This window comes from Giraffa tippelskirchi, chromosome 4, assembly GCF_054371585.1.
Source record: "Giraffa tippelskirchi isolate mGirTip1 chromosome 4, T2T-mGirTip1v1.2.pri, whole genome shotgun sequence".
Taxonomy (NCBI): domain Eukaryota; kingdom Metazoa; phylum Chordata; class Mammalia; order Artiodactyla; family Giraffidae; genus Giraffa; species Giraffa tippelskirchi.
This window is the reverse complement of record NC_137278.1, coordinates 106,765,564-106,786,118: the sequence shown is the minus strand read 5'-3', so window position 1 is coordinate 106,786,118 and position 20,555 is coordinate 106,765,564. Positions and strand designations below refer to the sequence as shown.

General features: G+C 39.1%; 1 protein-coding gene across 1 annotated transcript; it reads right to left on the bottom strand.

Annotated features, from left to right (window-relative positions):
- Positions 1 to 16,710: 16,710 nt before the first annotated feature.
- Positions 16,711 to 20,350, bottom strand: ATXN7L3B (ataxin 7 like 3B). The gene has a single exon (XM_081483671.1). It carries the CDS (start codon positions 20,034 to 20,036, stop codon positions 19,743 to 19,745), a length of 294 nt encoding a protein of 97 aa, XP_081339797.1. The 5' UTR covers positions 20,037 to 20,350; the 3' UTR covers positions 16,711 to 19,742.
- Positions 20,351 to 20,555: the final 205 nt, after the last annotated feature.

The following is a 20,555-nucleotide window of genomic DNA, read 5'->3' as shown; positions in this document are numbered from 1 at the left end:
CTGCAGCCTACCAGGCTCCTCCGTCCATGGGATTCTCCAGGCAAGAGTATTGGAGTGGGTTGCCAATGCACTTGAATCATCCTGAAACCATCCTTGCTCTCCTCCTTGGTCCATGGGAAAAGTTCTTCCACAAAAGTGGTCCCTGATGCCAAAAAAGTTTAGGGACTACTGTTTCAGAAGCATCTTAATGGCCTTGCTGTATTAAGTATCTGGACATATCCAGGTAGCTCACACTAAAAAAAAGCACCTCTCCTACTAGCAGAGGACTCTGATGGTTTTCAGAGGCTAACGGGAAGAAATCATTGAGTAGATAATTTTGCTACTCTAGAGGATGGACATATGTTAAGTTTTAATAAAGTCATTATACGATAAGTGTGTTTGAGTTCATGTATGTGTGTGAATGTGTGTTTTTTTTATCTTTACAACCACAAAAAAAATTTATTTTACAAACCCTGCTGTAAACATAAAAACATCAAGACTTAGAGGAGTCAGGATGGGGAACAGATGTACACCCATGGCTGATTCATGTCAATGTATGGCAAAAACCACTACAATATTGTAAAGTAATTAGCCTCTAATTAAAATAAATAAATTAAAAAAAAGTCATCTGATGTGAAAAATGGCAAGATGCTATTTTATAGGGCTGGAGTTAAAAACCAGATTTCTATAATTTCAAAACCCTTACACTGTTGCTGTTGCATAGGAACATCTCTCTAAAGGCTAAACTCAGTTTTGACCAAACTCATGAGAAAATCATTAAATGAGACTTTCAGAAGTGTTCTTTTCTTCTTTCATATTTGTAGGCAATAACCTAGTGCTTTTGTTAAACTAACTGAGGTGATTCCATTGAGAAATTCAGTTCAAGTAGGCTGAGAGTCAAAAGAGATTTTAGGACTTAAAATCTCATCAAGGGAACAGCAAGTAAAGTGCCTGTGCTTACTACTGATGATAATAGCGGGGTTCTCCTGCGTCTTAAGGCTGTACTAATTTAGAACCATTCAACTAAAATAAGATACCTATTACAAATGAAGCTTGTGTCCACTTGTCTGTAAATCACATCTGGCAAAAAGGGCCAGATGGTTTTCCCCAAAATTGGAAAGTACATTTGCCATGGTTCAGTATACAAAAATTCACATTGAGATCTACAAGAGAGGTCTCAAAGGATGAGATAATTATGCTGCAGTGTAAGAAAAATATAAATAGAGATTGTAAGACTGCCCATACAAAGAGACATGTAATACTTACTAAGATGCCACAAATAACTGACCGTTATTTTTATCTAGAATCCTCAGGTCAATAATCATCATGACATATTGGGTTAACAGTGGGTTGCCATGACATAGTCTTAGAAATACTATTTTCATGACTCAAATTGAGAAGTTAAAATCACTTCATATTTGGGCAGAGATATTTGTAGCATGAGAGGTAGACTTAATAAGAGCTGCCAATTCTAATTCTGTTGAATAGGCCAGAAGTTTTAAATAAAAGGATATGCTTTGGAATTCTTTCACCATATATTGTATTTATAACCAAGTATCCTGAACTGATACAAAAGCAATCCTGATAACTGGAAGAAAGCCTGTTAAGACAAAGCAGAAAGAATGACTTCTAAGTAGGAAAAAAACTGATGAAACAAGAAATTACCTGCCAATTAGTGAATATGTAATAAAAATAATGGTGTAACAGAAAAATAACATGTATTTCAGTGTACAATCTTCAATGAGAGATCTAACCCCGTGATATGTATATCCTAAGGTTTTACTCCATTTAAACTTTAGCATGAATGATTAAACTTAGTTCTGTGACCGCCCCCTAAAAGGTACAAGACTAGTGAAATAAAACTTGTTTTTGAGAGATATCTCAGAGGTATACAATAATTGCAATATTTAAAATTATAAAATTGCAGTAATATTATGCAGTATTTAAATGGATTAACTGAAATGTACATGTGTGCGTACTTGCTCCGTCACTCAGTTGTGTCTGACTCTGAGACCCTATGGATAGTAGCCTCCATGCTCCTCTGTCCATGGGATCCTCCAGGCAAGAATACTGGAGTGGGTTGCCATGACATCCTCTAGGAGATCTTCCTGACCCAGAGATCAAACCTGAGTCTCTATATGTTTCTTGCATTGGCATGCAGATTCTTTACCATCCAGCCACCTAGGAAGCAAACTGTACATGCAGGAAACCATTATTTTTTAGCTTTCCAAAATATAGTTTGTACATTTACAGATTTTGGTTACAAGAGACCCCCCATTTATATTGCTGAGTGATAATGGAATGGATTATTGGTAAGAGGAATCATTACACAGCTCAAGTCTATAGATAAAAAGAGAAGTATAGAAGAGTGAGTCTACACAAATTATGTAATTGTATTTTTCCCATGTTTAAAAAATATATGGACAAAAACTATGATGAAAGGGGAAGTCAAAGTGTTACATTTTACTGAAATTTGTATTATTTTGAGTTAGATACTTAGAATAACAGAAATACTGGCAATCTTGTGACAACGATGGAATTACCCTTTAGAATAAGCAAAGTACTTAATGAAGAAAAGGTAAAGGTGAAAGGGCTTGAGTAAGCTCTCTTTATCACAAGCTATGTTCTTCACATCTCACACTGTAAGGATTCTTTTATAATATTTACACTTCTATACATGCTTTAAAAATATTTTAAGAGCAAAATGAATTGTCAATTACTCTCTGAAAGATTCTCCTGTTGGACAGTCTTACAGTGAAATCACTGCAGTGCATGGATACATGTCTAAGTCATCAAAGAAAGAAATAATTCACTCCAGAGAGATGATCTTTTTTTCTTACAGAAAAATATTATTGTTATGTAACCTTTGAACATGATTAAAATTCAATGACAGAACATCACATTAAATAAAGGGTAATTAGTTAAGGTTCCAGTAGATCTCTCCTGCTGAAGGTATTAGTGAACATCAGATATGTAGCTGCAATATTCATGTACATCAGCTGGTCTGAGCCAAATAGCAAGAATAAGGCATGCTGAAGTCCCGTCATGTTTGCGTCCTTAATTAATTCTGAGAGTGAAATGGTTGAGATCATGATCCTTCTTTTAGAAGTGAGAAAACCTGAGTTTGAGAGAAGTCATGCCAAAGGTCACACGGCTCCTTGTGACAGCACCAGGACTGCCACCCGCTCCTTCTTTCTACTCTGGAGTTTTCACCCAAACTCGCAACCTTACTTGGAAAAAATCTAATAAATTGATTTGATTTCTCTGTGTGATTGTACTTGAATTCTGTTTTTCTTTTTTTTTTAGGTTAGTCTCTTTTCATTAAATGACACTCAGAAGCCGTTTTGCTGATTCTCAAGCTGAACTGTTCAGTAATTGGTTTATCTGTGGCAAAACCATAGAATTAAAAACAAAGAACAAAATCATTGGGAAAAACAGATGGCATTTAAAATGGTAGCCTAAGTGATTTGTTCTCAAGTCTGAGAAATAATGTTTCCAATGTGTGAATGCTTTTGAAAAGTAATTGCTTAAAAAATTCTATTCAAACCTGACATTTATAGGCACATGAAATTATCTGTTGCTCTAAAGAGACCTGAGATTTGGCCACTATTGTTTGGTCACTGAAAGGAGTTAATCAGGATTTAAAATTTCATTCAGTTTCCATAATGGCAAGAAAAGGAAACACTGGGGCTGATAAAATCTTAGAATTAGTCTAATTTTAGCAAGCACAACAGTAAAATTAAACAGTAGGATATATGAACAAGGGAGATCAATGAAGAAATATTTTGAAGCCAGAGGTTTTTTTTTTCTGTTCCAGTGGTAAAATTTAATTGTAGCTCTCTAAGATTTGTTAGATGTTTTTGTTGTGGTGGTGTATGTTTTGTTATAAACTTTTCTTTTGTTGTATTAAGCTACCAAGTCAAAAATTTGTGTTTCCATGTAAAATTAAAACATACAATTTGTGACTAAATCATTATATAATAGTTTACCATTGCGATCTAGCATTTTTAGCTTTTACAAAAGTTGTGATGATCTCATTAATGCTCTCCCCAAAAAAGAAACTAAATTAATCAAACTTTAATTGCCAAGGTACTTCTTAGAAAATGAAAGCTATGAGATGAATAGTAATCTATCTCATTTGCATTTTGTAACCAAACAGAAAATCTCCACGTATTACTGTTTAAACTCACAATCTATTAAGCTATATTTCTTAAAAATAATTTTAAAATATCATGATTTTTAAGGGAGATTGAATTTGCTTTAAAGTGTGAAATCTTACATTTGTAAAAAAGAAAGTAGATTGGAAACAAAAAACCTAATTCTTGAGTTCTGCAGAATAAAAGCCAGGAATACACAAATATCTAAAAAGAAGATTTTATAATTGAAATAATGATAAAACAATTTTGTTCCTCCTTGACAAGAACAAAAGAACGTTGTTTTACTCTTGGAACTAACACAACAGAATATTGTTCAATTCAATATTTACTTTTTATTCTATCATTTATTCTATCAACATGTATTAAACACCCATTATGTGCCAAATATTGTGCTGGGCAGTATATAAGACAACAATCGTCAGTTGTCATGAAACTTGCATTCCAATAGAAAAGTCTACAATTTATAAGGAGTTATGCTTAATCTGTTTGTCTCCATTAGTAATGGGGGAAGTGAGCGTGATGTGGGTAGACCTTTTGAGACTGGGCTGGTGGAGGGGTGGGATTGTGGGCAGAGAGTGATGTTTCAAAAGTGCCCAAAAGAGTGCCACAAACAGTGACACTATCATTATCTGATGCTATTCACATCTCACATATTACTGGGAAATTCTCCTATCAATGGACTTAAAAGTCCCCAACCAAGAACCCTAAATATCGCTTCTGTCAAAACAAAGCTGCAGGTCCATAACATAAACTGTGTTTCTATAAACTCATAAACGCTCTGGAGACCTCCACAGTTTGGCAGACAGGGGCTTTTTGTGTATTCACACTGAACTTGTAGAGCCCTGCTCACTGAAGACCAGACTATAGAGTAAGCAGGAGATGCCATCCTCAGAAGCTCCATCCTTGTCCTCAGAAGAGCTCCAGCCTCCAGTGTCCTAAGGGGTGGAGTGAAAGCACAGTCTGCAAATATTACGGCCCCCTGGTTTAGACACCTTGTATAACCAATCCCTTGAAGGAGTGAGGCATTGCTGTGAAAACCATGGGATAACACTTCTATGATTAAGCTACTTGTGGGCTTTGAGTTCATAAAAAGGAAGATGACCTTGTGTGAGCCTCACCTAATCATCAGTCCTTAACAGAGAGTGACGGAGAAGGCAATGGCACCCCACTCCAGTACTCTTGCCTGGAAAATCCCATGGATGGAGGAGCCGGGTAGGCTACAGTCCATGGGGTCGCTAAGAGTCGGACACGACTGAGCGACTTCACTTTCACTTTTCCCTTTCATGCACTGGAGAAGGAAATGGCAACCCACTCCAGTATTCTTGCCTGGAGAATCCCAGGGACAGCGGAGCCTGATGGGCTGCCGTCTATGGGGTCGCACAGAGTCGGACACGACTGAAGCGACTTAGCAACAGAGAGTGAAGCAGAAGAGATGTTCTTTTGTTGACTGCAAGCTTTTGTATTGTGAGAGAAGGGGAAGGTGGGCTCTAGAAGCTGAGAGCCCCTTGAGTGGGGCGAGGGGTAGAGTGACAAAAGGCTGACCCCACATCTCTAGTTGCATGGTACTCAATTACCTCTGAAGTAGCCTGGACTTCCTCTGCATTCTCACAGTTATCCACAGCTCTAGATACTGAGCCTTACCATCTTTGCAGAGAATTTTATTTAAGAACAAATCTACAGTATTTTATGTCCATCAATAATAGAAAATGTTTAAGGCCTCAAACATTATCTTCATCCAAGTACCATGACTAACCATAAACAGAATATAACAAGCCATTCTAAATTACTCCTGTCTACACTCTGCTTAATGACACTGCCTGCCAATACCTGTGACTTGCTAAATGTTACTTGCTACGAAACACTGTTTATGAGTATTACTGCAGAGTAAGTGATTTGGCCCCATATTGCACACTGCATGTGGGTTGGCCACCTAGAGAGAGGTAAAGCTTGAAGTCTGGACAATTTGCTTTCACTCGTGAGTGAAAAGGGACTCCCATATGGGACTCCCAGAACATATAGTAATGGCTTATTGTTTCATTTTTCCCACATGTCTCTGTCCATTCTTAACTGTAACTCACATTGAGCAGGTAAGAACCATCTACAGACATCTTTAACCATTTGATTTTCTCATATATTTCAAAAAACCCCAGTAGCTAATCCGCAGTACAGTTTTGACAGTATGGCAATGCAGTTCATACCTTCATTTCTAACTTCTGATTGGTTACATACTACTTTCAAACAGCATATTGTAAGTAAACAATACTTACTTTGAAGATTTGGTCTCACGATCTTCATCACAGCTTGGCCTTTGATCTCTTTTAAAAACATTGCTCAATTCTTCTGTGAGTTATAACTAGGGCAACCATATATATGAATGGGAAAGATTAGAGATCTCTTCAAGAAAATTAGAGATACCAAGCGAACATTTCATGCAAAGATGGGCTCAATAAAGGACAGAAATCATATGGACCTAACAGAAACAGAAGATATTAAGATGAGGTGGCAAGAATACACAGAAGAACTGTACAAAAAAGATTTTCATGACCTAGATAATCATGATGGTGTGATCACTCACCTAGAGCCAGACATCCCGGAATGTGAAGTCAAGTGGGCCTTAGAAAGCATCACTACGAACAAAGCTAGTGGAGGTGATGGAATTCCAGTTGAGCTATTTCAAATCCTCAAAGATGATGTTGTGAAAGTGCTGCACTCAATATGCCAGCAAATCTGGAAAACTCAGCAGTGGCCACAGGACTGGAAAAGGTCAGTTTTCATTCCAATCCCAAATAAAGACAATGCCAAAGAATGCTCAAACTACCGCACAATTGCACTCATCTCACACGCTAGTAAAGTAATGCTCAAAATTCTCCAAGCCAGGCTTTAGCAATACATGAACCGTGAATTTCCAGATGTTCAAGCTGGTTTTAGAAAAGGCAGAGGAACCAGAGATCAAATTGCCAACATCTGCTGGATCATTGAAAAAGCAAGAGAGTTCCAGAAAAACATCTATTTCTGCTTTACAGACTATGCCAAAGCCTTTGACTGTGTGGATCACAATAAACTGTGGAAAATTCTTAAAGAGATGGGAATACCAAACCATCTGACCTGTCTCTTGAGAAACCTGTATGCAGGTCAGGAAGCAATAGTTAGAACTGGACATCGAACAACAGACTGGTTCCAAATAGGAAAAGGAGTACGTCAAGGCTGTATATTGTCACCCTGCTTATTTAACTTCTATGCAGAGTACATCATGAGAAACGCTGGGCTGGAAGAAACACAAGCTGGAATCAAGATTGCCGGGAGAAATATCAATAACCTCAGATATGCAGATGACATCACCCTTATGGCAGAAAGTGAAGAAGAACTAAAGAGCCTCTTGATGAAAATGAAAGAGGAAAGTGAAAAAGTTGGCTTAAAGCTCAACATTCAGAAAACTAAGATCATGGCATCTGGTCCCATCACTTCATGGGAAATAGATGGGGAAACAGTGGAAACAGTGTCAGACTTTATTTTGGGGGGCTCCAAAATCACTGCAGATGGTGACTGCAGCCATGAAATTAAAAGATGCTTACTCCTTGGAAGGAAGGTTATGACCAACCTAGATAGCATATTTAAAAGCAGAGACATTATTTTGCCAACAAAGGTCCGTCTAGTCAAGGCTATGGTTTTTCCAGTAGTCATGTATGGATGTGAGAGTTGGACGATGAAGAAAGCTGAGTGCTGAAGAATTGATGCTTTTGAACTGTGGTGTTGGAGAAGACTCTTGAGAGTCCTTTGGACTGCAAGGAGATCCAATCAATCCATCCTAAAGGAGATCAGTCCTGGGTGTTCATTGAAAGGACTGATGTTGAAGCTGAAACTCCAATACTTTGGCCACCTCATGGGAAGAGTTGCCTCATCGGAAAAGACCCTAATGCTGGGAAGGATTAGGGGCAGGAGGAGAAGGGGACAACAGAGGATGAGATGGTTGAATGGCATCACTGACTTGATGGACATGGGTTTGGGTAAACTCCGGGAGTTGGTGATGGACAGAGAGGCCTGGCGTGCTGCAATTCATGGGGTCGCAAAGAGTTGGACACGACTGAGTGACTGAACTGAACTGAACTGAACCATATATATTATTTTGGTTAATAATTTATCACCTCAAGCTCAACACTTTCAAAAGGACAGGGGGACAGTATCAATAACAACTGAATAACAGTTGTAAATCAAGACTCTCCCAGGAAAACCAGGACGAATGATCATTCTTTGGGCCTTATTAAGGCAGAAAGTCTGATACGTACTTTCATGCATCCACAGGATAAAGTGGCTTAATTATTGTTCTCCACCTGAACCAAACGGATGCCCCTAATATAGCACTTTCTGGCTCTCTGTTTCCATCTTAGGCCCAGCTCATACCTTTCCCAATGGTAAACATTGTAACTACTATCAATGAGATTGCACTACTTTCATGAAGGTTGGAGATTCTGAGCTATGCTATGGATTATTCTTTCCCTTGCTAATACTAAACAATTTATAATTAATACTAGATAAACCAATTGGAGTTTCTACTTTTTTACATAATCTCTGTGAGTAGAATATTACCCTAACAGAAATGGTTCTGTTAAACTACTGATTTTGTGGCCTGCTGTCAATACTCAAGTAATGTTGCTGATGAATGGATGATGAGAAGAATCAAAGTCTTAAAATTTTATGAAGAGTCATAGAATCTATGACCAAAGTTCTTGAATTAAAAATTTAGCTGAATGAAAAGTAGAAAAAATATTAATACTCAGAGACTGGGAAATAATATATGAGAAAAATTTAAAAATACTTTAATTGTTAAGCAACTGAGCAGTTCATTATACGCATTCATTCTGAAGTAATAAAATAATAAGCTGAATTAATTCACATTTTCCATTTTTCTTTTCACACTGCCATTTTTGTCCACACTGTAGAGCTCTCTTAAATGAACATTAGACTCATTAACAAAAGAATGGATCCTTTACAACTAATCTAAAGATATGCAAACAGAAGATTAGTGACATCTATTGGAACATACAGGGCTTCACCAATGGCTCAAGTGGTAAACAATCGTCTGCAATGCAAGAGACACAGGGGAAGCAGGTTCAGTCCCTGGGTGGGGAAGATCCTCTGGAGGAGGAAATCGTAACCCATTTTAGTATTCTTGCCTGGAAAATCCCATGGACAGAGGAGCCTGGTGGGCCACAGTCCATGGGGTTAAAAAGAGTCGGACACGACTGAGCATACCACACTATTGGAATATGTATTGCCTTTAAATGCTCAGGGGCAGAAGGATGATATATTTTTCTTATCATTCCAGAGGCAAAAAAAAAAAAATAATCTCAGGGCTATAATTTAAGGAATAAATAGTTTTAAAACATAACTCTTTATAAAGGCATTACAGTAAGCCTGACATCATGTCTTTAAATACTCACACTTTTAAATCAAATAGTTCATATACACAAGAGTTAGCAAAAAAAAAAAAAAAATCCAGGGTCTCAAACATTCTAGGAAAGGGCTATTGGAGATTAAAAGAGAGGATGAATGCAGACTTATTTTCTGCTTTCTCTCTAGGGCAGTAGTTCTCAACATTTAGAATGCATCAAATTCACTGGGGCATGTGTTGAAAATGCAGCTTCTCAGAACTCACTTCGCATAAGATGAAGCATGAGATGCCTGTGGGACACACAGTTGGAAATGTCGAATATGTCCTCGGTCAGGTAGCCCTGAAGAAAAGATGTGAGCCGGGCTTAGACATGACATGTCTCTAAGTGATGAGGAGGTCTAGAGCCAAGCTGTAGAACAATTTACAAAGCAGAATTACCCAGACTCATGTGAAGGAGCCCATAACCTAACTGTGCCAAATTCTCTGCATTTCAATGGTAAAACTGGTCTTGGGAATACGATGGCTTGGGTAAATTATGTTCCTATGCTTTAGCTCACAGAATCAGAGAGTGTCACAGGTGGAATGGAACCAAGAAATCATTTCATTCAAGCTCATTAATTTATCAGCAAAGAAACTTCTCCAGAGAGATGATCAGGGCCACAGAGTTTGTTGTGGAGTCAAGACATTGCAGTGTTTCTTCCAATCTGTTATCCAACATCTAAACCAACTTTTGAATCACTGTTGGCTCCAATACTAAGCAGAAATAACACAAGCATACTGAATTCCAAACGAAAATTTAGCTGTAAGGGAAGTACTTAAGAGGCCAACACCCATCTTCCTTCAAACTACAGAAGTGGCTGCTCTGCAAGTAAGGTCTTGAACTGTAATAATTCACACAGCAGTAAGAGCAGAAGCAGCTTAGCTAACTTTCTCTGAACTGGGCTTGACTTAAAGTTATAACTCTTGTGTGTGTTCATGGGTATGTGCATGCATGTGTGTGTATGTCTTAAAACAGAAAATTCTGGGGGATAAGAACGCAGTTGGAAAACAGTAACTTTAGGTGACAAAAACACATTAGAAGTGGACAGGTCACCTTGTATTCATCTTGCCAATCTAAGGTTAAACTTGCGGGTAAAAGGTGTTATTATATTGACATGAGTTTGTTTTCTTAGAGCTCTGTGGAATTATGTCCCTAATTATGATTTATCTATGTACTTGATGGAATGCAAGTAGGGGGTTTATGCCAATAATAAAGGTCACCATCTAAAGGCATAATCCTTTCTAAATTTGGACTGGTTTATGACTGTATTCGTTTTCTGTTGCTGCTTCACTACTTATGACAAATCTAGCTGCCTAAGACAGTCCTCACTTAGGAATCTCACAGTTCTCTAGGTCAGAAACCACGCTTGGATGAGCCATCTACTGAGGGTCTCATAGGCCAAAGCGTACGCCAGCCTGGGTTCTTAGGTTCTTACCTGGAGGCTCTGAGGAAGAATCAGTTTCTGAGCTCTTCAGGTTGTTTGCAGCATTCAATTTCTGTGGCTGTGGGTCTGATGTACTGTTTTCTTGCTAGCCATTAGCCAGAGGCTACTCTCAGCTCCAAGGAGCACACCCCACATTCCTTCTTGCTTGCCCCTTCATCTTCAAAGCCAGCCACATCAAATCCTTCTCACACTTTAGATCTCTGTGATTCTTCTACTACCAGATGGAACACACTGAGGTTTTTTAGGTCCTCACCTGACTAGGGAGCAGGTCAGATGTAGCTAATTAATCTCCAGATCTTAAGGTCAATCAACTTGAGATTTAATTACATCCCCAAAATCCCTCCAGAGCAATATTTAGATTTCTGTTTAACTGAATAAACAGAAGAGTCTCAAGAGACTGTCTTTAGAATTCTGCCTGCCACACAGCATTTTACCTACAGCACGAAATAACAAAACAGAGAGCATTCTTTGGACTCATGATATTCTGAAAAATTTTTGCAATATCCTTTAATGTTAAGTATACTGGCAGTTTCACTTCCTCTGAAACTTCTTTATCATTTTTATGACAACCAGTTTTCTTATTTGTGTTGGTAATCCCACCTTTGTTAAGTTCCTCTGGCCGCATTTCTTCCATCTCTAGAATGCTGACAGTGTCAACCACTCTGAGGATCAGTGGTCTTCTAATTACATCAATTACATCTGATTACAGTGCTGAGAAAATTAGAACTCCTGGGACTTCCCTGGCAGTCCAGTGGTTAGGAATTTGTGCTTCCATTGCAGGGGGCATGGGTTTGATCCTTGGTCAGGGAACTAAGATGCTACCTACCATGCAGTGCAAACAAAATATAAATCAATAAGAATGAATTAAAAAAATTAGAACTTCTTTCTTGTAAAAACAATGATTAGATGCAGAATATGATAACAGTTAAGAGAACTTAAAAAAAATAGATGCTATTTTTTTTTTTTTATAAATTTATTTATTTTAGTTGGGGGCTAATTACTTTACAATATTGTAATAGTTTTTGCCATACATTGACATGAATCAGCCATGGGTTTACATGTGTTCCCCTTCCTGGACCCCCCACCCACCTCCCTCCCCATCCCATCCCTCTGGGTCATCCCATTGCCCCGGCCCTGAGCCCTTGTCTCATGCATCGAACATGGAATGTTGTTCTGTTTCACATATGATAATATACATGTTTCAATGCTATTCTCCCAGAATGTCCCACCCTCACCTTCTCCCTCAGAGTCCATAAAAGATGCTATTTTTATAGCAAAAGATGCTATTTTTATAGCAAGTTTGTCTTTTGTGAGAATGTGTTTATATTTTGTGAGAATGTGAGGGACCCAAATACTATTAGGTAGCCAAGAAGTATATTATCTTGGGCACATTATATAATCTTCAGGCAGAGGTTTCTCTAACAGGGTAGGGTAACTATGTGAAAGCAAGGGTATAAGTATCAATTTCCAAAGGAAATGATGATGATAATGTTATTGTTTTAATTAGTTTATTTAACCTCAGGCTATGGCAGAGGCTTTTTTAACTGTTGTTTCTATAATCAGGAAGATCCCTGCTTCTCTTTTACTCTGTTCATTCTTTCACTAAGAATGTAAAGATTATTTCAGGTATCTTGTATTTAAGGGGGGGCAGTAATGAATGGTTTCAATTTGTGATGATCAAAGTATAATCTCCTAGTCCCATGTGGAAGTTCCTGGTTTCTGCATGTCCTCCAGTGCTGTCCCATTTTCTGTCTCCGCTTGTGTCTTTGGTTGTGTGTGTGTGTGTGTGTGTGCATGCACACATGTGTGTAATAGGAAGAGAGAGCTGAATATTTCCCATACTTTTTTGGGATGATAACAAGACAGTTGACAGTATCTTTGTTGCAATTTAATCAGCATCCAGATTCTTTTTGCATTAAGAGGTCTTTCTCCAAAATTCAGACCATGATACACATAGAACTGGAAGTCTAGTTCACATTTTTGGTATAAATTTTATTACAGGGGTACATATCCCTAAACACAATATAGCATTGTTTTGCATACTGTTAAGTTTCAAATAAAAGGTATCAAATTATAATAACAAATGTTTTACTAAATATTTTATTTGTGCAATCCTGTTATTTTCACTTTTGCATTTGACTTTTTTTTAATGGGTATTTATATCACTTTCAATTTTTTCATAGTAGAAAACAATGCTGCAAAAGGTGGAAATATCGGGGCATTGGTTATTCACATCAAATGTGGTAGATATTTCCAAATTGTTTTCCAAATTTTTTTTATCATTTAACAGTCTGCCAGCAATGTGCAAGACTTTTAACTGTTCCATATACATGTCAGAGTTGATATCATCACACTTTTTTAAACTGAGTGGTACAAATTGGTATTTAATTTGCTATTAGTTTTTATTTCTCTGGAACTAAGTGAACTTTTCACAACTTTTTTTTTTGTCATTTGGATTTCTTATTCTATAAATGAACTGTTGTCTTTTATTTTGTCCATTTGTCAACTGTATAATTATTTTGTTAATAATCTTTTATTAGTTCTAAGAATTGTAAACTCCTACTAGCATCTTATGGCATTCTGTCATTGTGTGTTTGTTTCTAGTATGACAGTGCATAGACAGTTTTTTTGTGGTCCAACATATCCGTCTTTTGTTTGGTACTTTTATTTACTTATTTTTCCTTACCTACAATTATGAACATATCTTTCTGTATTCCCCTGTAAAGATTTTATGTTTTACTTTTTCACAATGTCTTAAATCCTCATGGGAATTAATTTTTGTGTCTAGAGTACAGTTTTAATATTTATGGCTAATCTATTCCGGAACAGTGTAACAGTTCATAATCTACTATGATACCAGTTTAGTCACACATCAGGATGACATAAATGTGTTTTTCATCTAATTCTGAACTCTCTTCTATTGTTTCTGCAGTGCAATCTCACTATGTATAAGATCCATTTGTCAAAATGATCTTGTCTATTCTTGTGCCTTGATTTTCATATAAATCTTAAAATTAACTTAAGTTCCATGAAAACATCTATTTGGATTTTAATCAAGATTACTTCCAACTCATGTAATTGGAGTGATGATACCGACCTTCCTACCCATGAACATCCCATCATTCTCCATTTATTTTGGTGTCCTTTCTTATGATTCTTCATTTATTTGAGTTTTAACATTCCAGTTGAAAAGTTTTTTCCTCCATAAAACCTTACACTTCTTGTGTAAGGTTAGTATTACATAGGACTGTATATACTTTTGTTGTGTTGCATTATAAATGCAACATTTACAATTTTTTATTGTTCTGATTTTGGATCCTTGTAACTAGCAACTTTACTGCATTCTATCATCACTTCCAGTGGTATGTTCATAGAGTCTATACAACTATCTATTTAGATATCATCTGAGAATGAGAGTTTTGTTTCTTCCATTCCTGCTTTTAAAGAGAAAGCTTCCAAGTATTTGACCTTTAAGCAAAGCAATTGTAGATTCTGGTACATAAATTATCAGTGTATGGAAGTTCTTTAGCCCTTGTTTCTATATAACTAGTATTTTTAAAGCCAATAATTGGCACTGAATTTTGCAAACTATTGTTCTGTATTGAAATTTCACATGGATTTTCTCTAACAGTGATGATATTCTGAATCAAAACCTGTCCTGAGATTAACATGACTTGATCAAGTTTAGAGTTGGTTTGCTAACATCTTCCTATTATTGAGTTTATAATGATTTTTGTTTCTTGCTATACTGTCTGTAAAACTCTATGAGTCTAGTATTTTTATGTGTATTTGGGTAGAAACAGGATTTTTTTAAAGTTCTAGATGTAAATTACATTTATTAGATTAAAAATAAAAATTCCTTGTGAGTCACTTTTGTTAAATGTATTTTCCACTTTTTCAATGTTTTCATTCATTGTCTTATTAAAGTTTTCATTAGCATCACATTTTCATTCTACTTTAAAGGTACTTTACCTTTTTAAAAAAACTAGTCCTTTCAGTTAGTAAATTCTCTTGCTTCAACAGTGCACTGGCCTTGCACTAGCACTGTTTTTGTTTCTGTATTTTTGTCTTTGAATTGTGGGCAAGTCACTGCTGCTGAATATATTTTCTCATCTCTGAAGTGACTATTTCCTTTCCAGCTCACAAGTTCAATTAGGCTCAAGTGACAAGGATCAAAATTTTCAAAATGGAAAATCAAAACCAAGAAATCTACAGGTTTATCTTTCTGAACCGGTGCATCACCTATAACAAATATTTTCTTTGGAAAATGTGTTAAGAATCAGAAAGCTTGTGACCTCCACAACAGATTAAAGCTTTCAAAGTCTGACATTATCTCTGAGAACCAGCAATTCACTATCCATAATTAAAGACTAATATTAAAATATATTTAAAGAAAGCTCTTCCTGAATCCTTTACTACTTGAGCATATTTCATTTTCTGTCAACATCAAGCAATCATTTCTTTGGTTCCTGACCTCACGCTACATGCCACAGTTAAAATGTAGTATCTAAGGAGTTAAAGGGTATGTACTTTTTTTTTCTAAGTATAAAGATCGTTAGAAAACATGAGCAGAAATAATCTTGTACGTCCTGCCATCATGTAGATTTAGTAGAGGTCTTGCAAATACCTCATTTCAGAAAAGTAGGTTAGCATGAAACACATTAATTCAAATCTAAACATACAAAATAGGATTCAAAAATATTTGTGGCAGCTGCATCAGTGTTGGAGAAGGCAATGGCACCACACTCCAGTACTCTTGCCTGGAAAATCCCATGGAAGAGCCTGGTAGGGTGCAGTCCATGGGGTTGCTGAGAGTCGGACACGACTGAGCGACTTCACTTTCACGCAATGGAGAAGGAAATGGCAACCCACTCCATTGTTCTTGCCTGTAGAATCCCAGGGACAGGGGAGCCTGGTGGGCTTCCGTCTATGGGGTCGCACAGAGTTGGCCACGACTGGAGCGACGCAGCAGCAGCAGCAGCAGCATGAGTGTTAGGTGACTCAATACATGTCACATGTCAGTAAGGCCCCCTGAGATATCTACTTCAACAGGTTTCCTCTGGTCCCGTTTCTATGATACTTTTTATTCATCTAAATGTTATTTACGCTTTTGGGCTGCTTAAGACCTAGAACATTCAGCAAACAAGTAATTTTGATCAATACTAAGGAGCAATTGGTACAGTTTCTAGGGAAAGTGCTCTAACTTTGGAATATGAACTGGAATAAATTTTTAAAAAATCTCTGAATTTAAAAAACAAAATTACAGACCTAAACACTTGGAGTAAAATGAAAAGTATTAGAAAAAAATTAACTTTTAGAAAGGCTGACTCATTGTTGCTATGAATTATTTGCCTCTTGAGAGCAAGAATATGTATATATTAAGATACCTCTAGTATCATTTAAATTGAACTATCCTTCACACTGGACTTATTTAGTGACAGGACTGGATTATATTTTACCACCTTCTTACTTATTATGGTAAATGGAAGACCGTATAGTTTTTCTCTCTCATTGGCTGTTGCAGAAAGCTAGATCTGAACTATCAGATGAAGAAATAAAATTCCTCTCTTCTGATAAAACTCCTATTCAGGAGAAAGTGACTAAGGGTCAAGGGTCAACAGTGGTTCCACATTTATTTCTCTAAGTGAAAACCCAAGAAATATGTACAATCTTAAAAGATGAATATAGAGTCCAAATAAAATCATTTTTAAAATCTTGTTTATTGTCATCGTTTACCAATGAGGAGATGCAGTTTATTTACACCAGCAGCCATAGGGGCAAGGGGAATACACAGTTAGTTAGCAATCTGTATAGGATGGACTACTTATGCAAAAATAAGACTCTCCAAAACAAAGGACAATGAGTTTCACTATACTTCCCCAATGATCCCAGCATGCGACAATGCCAGGCAATGGCCCCTGGGCATGCGGTGGTGGGAACTAATGTATGGAAGAAAAAGCCACAAACCACAGAAATTTGTAAAGAACCCCTCCCCCCCATACATACACACTCAGATACATAATAGAATTACAGGGTGAGCAATACACTTTATTGAGGAGATTAGGACAGGAATTCTGCTGTTAAGAGGAAAGATAGATAGGGAAAGGGAGAGTTCCTAACCACTGTCAACTATATGGTAGGGAGAATTCTCTCCCTCAAAATGAAAATAGTCTATCCCCTCAGGGCACCTGTTAGACCTAGCCCACCTCATACTCAATCAGGGGGCCACTGCCCTAATAATGGGGGGCAAAAAAACAAAAACACAAACCAAGAGGGAGGTAATGTGAACCAACCACTACTCAAAACTATTTCCAATTCTTCCTCCTCTAACCAGGAGAAAAGGCCAGAAAGGAAACAGTAATGTCACAATCTGAGCTCCCTCTCTGAAGTAAGAGTGGACCATGACCTTACGTTTAGCCTGTTTCCCAGACATTACTGTAGGTAGGCCAGAGTCTCACTTAGACCCTCCTTTCCTTCTGCGTCTCCTTAGAAGGAGATGTCTATAAAAAAGCCAAGGGCAGGTAACCCCAAATTATTTTAGTTCTTGCCAAGGTCTGACTTTTTAAACAGTCATTACAATTCTTGAAGCCCAATCTGTAGCTAGGCCCTGATCCTAAGCAGGACAACTCTAGAGGGAGAACGCAATAATAAACAGCCTCAAGGTCCTATTACTATGTTACTATGCTTCCCTTATCCCTGTAGAGTGTGTAACCCAAATCACTCCAAGGATAGTCCAAACAGTTCCTTCTGGGATAAGGAAGGATACATGCACAGCAAGGGTTAGACAAAATGGATCAGGACCTACTCCATTCCTGTGTGCCAGTCCTTCACTGCTTTTCTGCTTAGGTCCTAGAGGCAATATCCAAGTGGAGGTGGGAAGATAAAACTTCTCAGAAAGTAAGACACAGCAGGAAGGCATACCAGCAAGGCAGTCCTACAGGAGAAATGCTTAGGTATGATACTGCTTATCATATACAAAAAAAATTACTTTCTCCTCCCATCCCAATCCCAATAGAGGGAGCCATAAGAAAGATTCTGCTCTCTCTCACAAAAACAAGAAAACAAACTTAAAAGAAGCCAAGGAAAGGGAAACTGGGCAGGCTTCAGAAGCAGGAGAATCAAGAGAGATAAACTAAAACTGGTCAGCGTGAATGAAGAGTGGCAGGCAGCACCCGGGGTGATGAGCTGCACCAAATAGGCAGTGGAGCAGGGACTGGAGAGATGTGGGGCCAAGCCAGAAAATTGAGGCTGGGCCCCTTACTCGGGCACAGAATGAGGTAAGAAAACATTTCAAATAAAGCAGCACCGTTCCCGCTCACCTTGGGGGCTCCCACCCCTCTACACAGCATAAACTTCAATCAGGGAGTCAAGTGGAAAGTAGTTTTGATACACAGCTCACAGTTCCCATCCTCCCCTACCCCATTCTCTAAAACCAGGTTTCTGGGGGTCCTTTCCTTGAAAGGTCCTATCCTTCAAGCAACAAAAGGACAACTCTTGTCAAGAAAGGCCAAAGGGGACTGAGTGGAAAGCACTGCCCCATGTGAGGGGCAGGTGGTGACAGTCTAGATGTTCACCACAACAAAACCCTGTGACTGCCCAACCCAAGGAACAGGGGTGTTTGATAGGATACTGCACAGTCAGATGAAAGATGACCCAGTATTGCTCCTTGGCTCCCAGCACATTGCTGACTACAGTTGGAAAAGGTCCCCTCTAGGCTGAGCTTTCAAAGTTAGCCACGATGCTCTTCCATAGTTCACTTGTGCCCTGAAAGTGGGAGGCAGGTAGTGACCTGGAATAATAACCAAGTTAGACCCACAGATTGGCATGGTAACTAGTGACTCAAGAGCAGGAAAATGCCCCACTGAACTGCTGTCCACAGCATAATACATCCAGTTAAGAATCTTGCAGTTTGAAAGATCGTGCATAGTTGCAGAAGGCCCTGCTACCTCCCCAAGGGATCATTACTCAATCCTCAGCCTGCTTGAATAACCAAGTTGTCCACCTGCTAAACCTATGCCACCAGATGCGGTGCAAGAAAGAGGGTCCTGTTCAGCAAGATGCTAGCCCAAGTCCCCAAGTCCGTTGACGTTATTTTTAAATGCTGGACCTTTGGGAAACTGGTGACTTCGAGCTTTTCTTCTTGTTGCAGGCAAGACCACAGAGCTTCTCCTACAGATTTGGCCAGGAATTCTTTTTCATAGTTTTCCTAGACTGGAATGCCTAATATTCAGCTCTCATAACTGACTTGCATCTGTCTTGGAGAAACCCAAGGCTGAGAGATCAGAGGTGTTGTCCCACTGCGGCCCATCGATAAAGGCCTGTCCATCAGTTATGTCCGAACTGTCAGTTACACAGAAAGCCCTTGACATCAGGCAGACAGAAAGGCTGAGGAACCAAAGACCTTTATATGCTGGGTGCACAGCTGCTCACCTGCGCACTGGGGACAGTACAGGGTTCTTGCGCACTAGAAATCAACCGCAGCACAGCGAGCTGGATCCATAGTACAGCTCCTCCTGTTCAGGATTTCAAAGCTGACCCAACGTCATACACTTATGCAGGGATCTGAATTCCTAAATTCTCCACTTCGGGTTTTTAAAGGGTAGGATATTCAATGGGAATTGGGACTTTTGTCTGATTTTTTTTTTTTTTTTCCTACTTAGCTACCTAACTTCTGAAAACCACAGGACTGGTGTATGTCCTTGTCCTGGTCCCCCTCAGACTCTCACGTGGCGGCTACTGGAACTCCGGAGGTGAGCGTTGCAGCTGCTGATCAGGCCCATTCCCAGATTCTCCAGGAAGGGAGCAAAGCGGGAGGCGACACGCTCCTTTATCTTCAACTGGCTGAATGCCAAAATCCTTCACGTTACCAGTCTCTGCGAATTCCAGGTAGAAGTAGCCACACTTGACTGCCCGGTGCACCTCAAAGCAGAAGCCCAAACAAGAATCCTCTATCAGGTCTACGTATATCTCCTGAGCGATGGCCTCCAGCTTGTTAGTATCCAGGTTAGCCAAGGAAATTTCCTCCATTTTAATCTGTAAACTACTGTGGAAGGGGCGCTCGGATTACTCACAGCTGTACCGGCGGCAACACGTCGGGCTCGGAGGGCCGCGCCTAGGCCTTTAGGCCTGTCAGGGCCGCGTCTTCAGCGGCGAGTGCGGAAGCCTCCACCGCGGCGATGGCAGGGGAGCAGCAGTCAGCGGCGACCGCTCCGGAATCCCAAGTCCTTCCGTTTTTGCTGGCGTTTCCCCGGGTCTGGGACTTGCAGCTCGGGCAGGCCGGGACTCACCGCCGCCAAACGCTGTGGGTGCCGCTCTCCGCCGCCCCGGCCTCTTCCGCTCGCGGGTCCCGGCTGAGCCCCGCCTCCCCACTTCCGCTCCTCAGCTCGCCTGCGCCCGGGCCGCGCGCAGACTCGCCGCGCTCGTCGCTGCGCGCAGGTGCCTGAGAGGCCTTGGAGTTCAGGGAAATGGGTGGGAAGAAACTAAAATATGTTAGACTTTCATTATCTGTAATGGTAAAAAGATGGTATTTTATGTTATTTTGTTTAC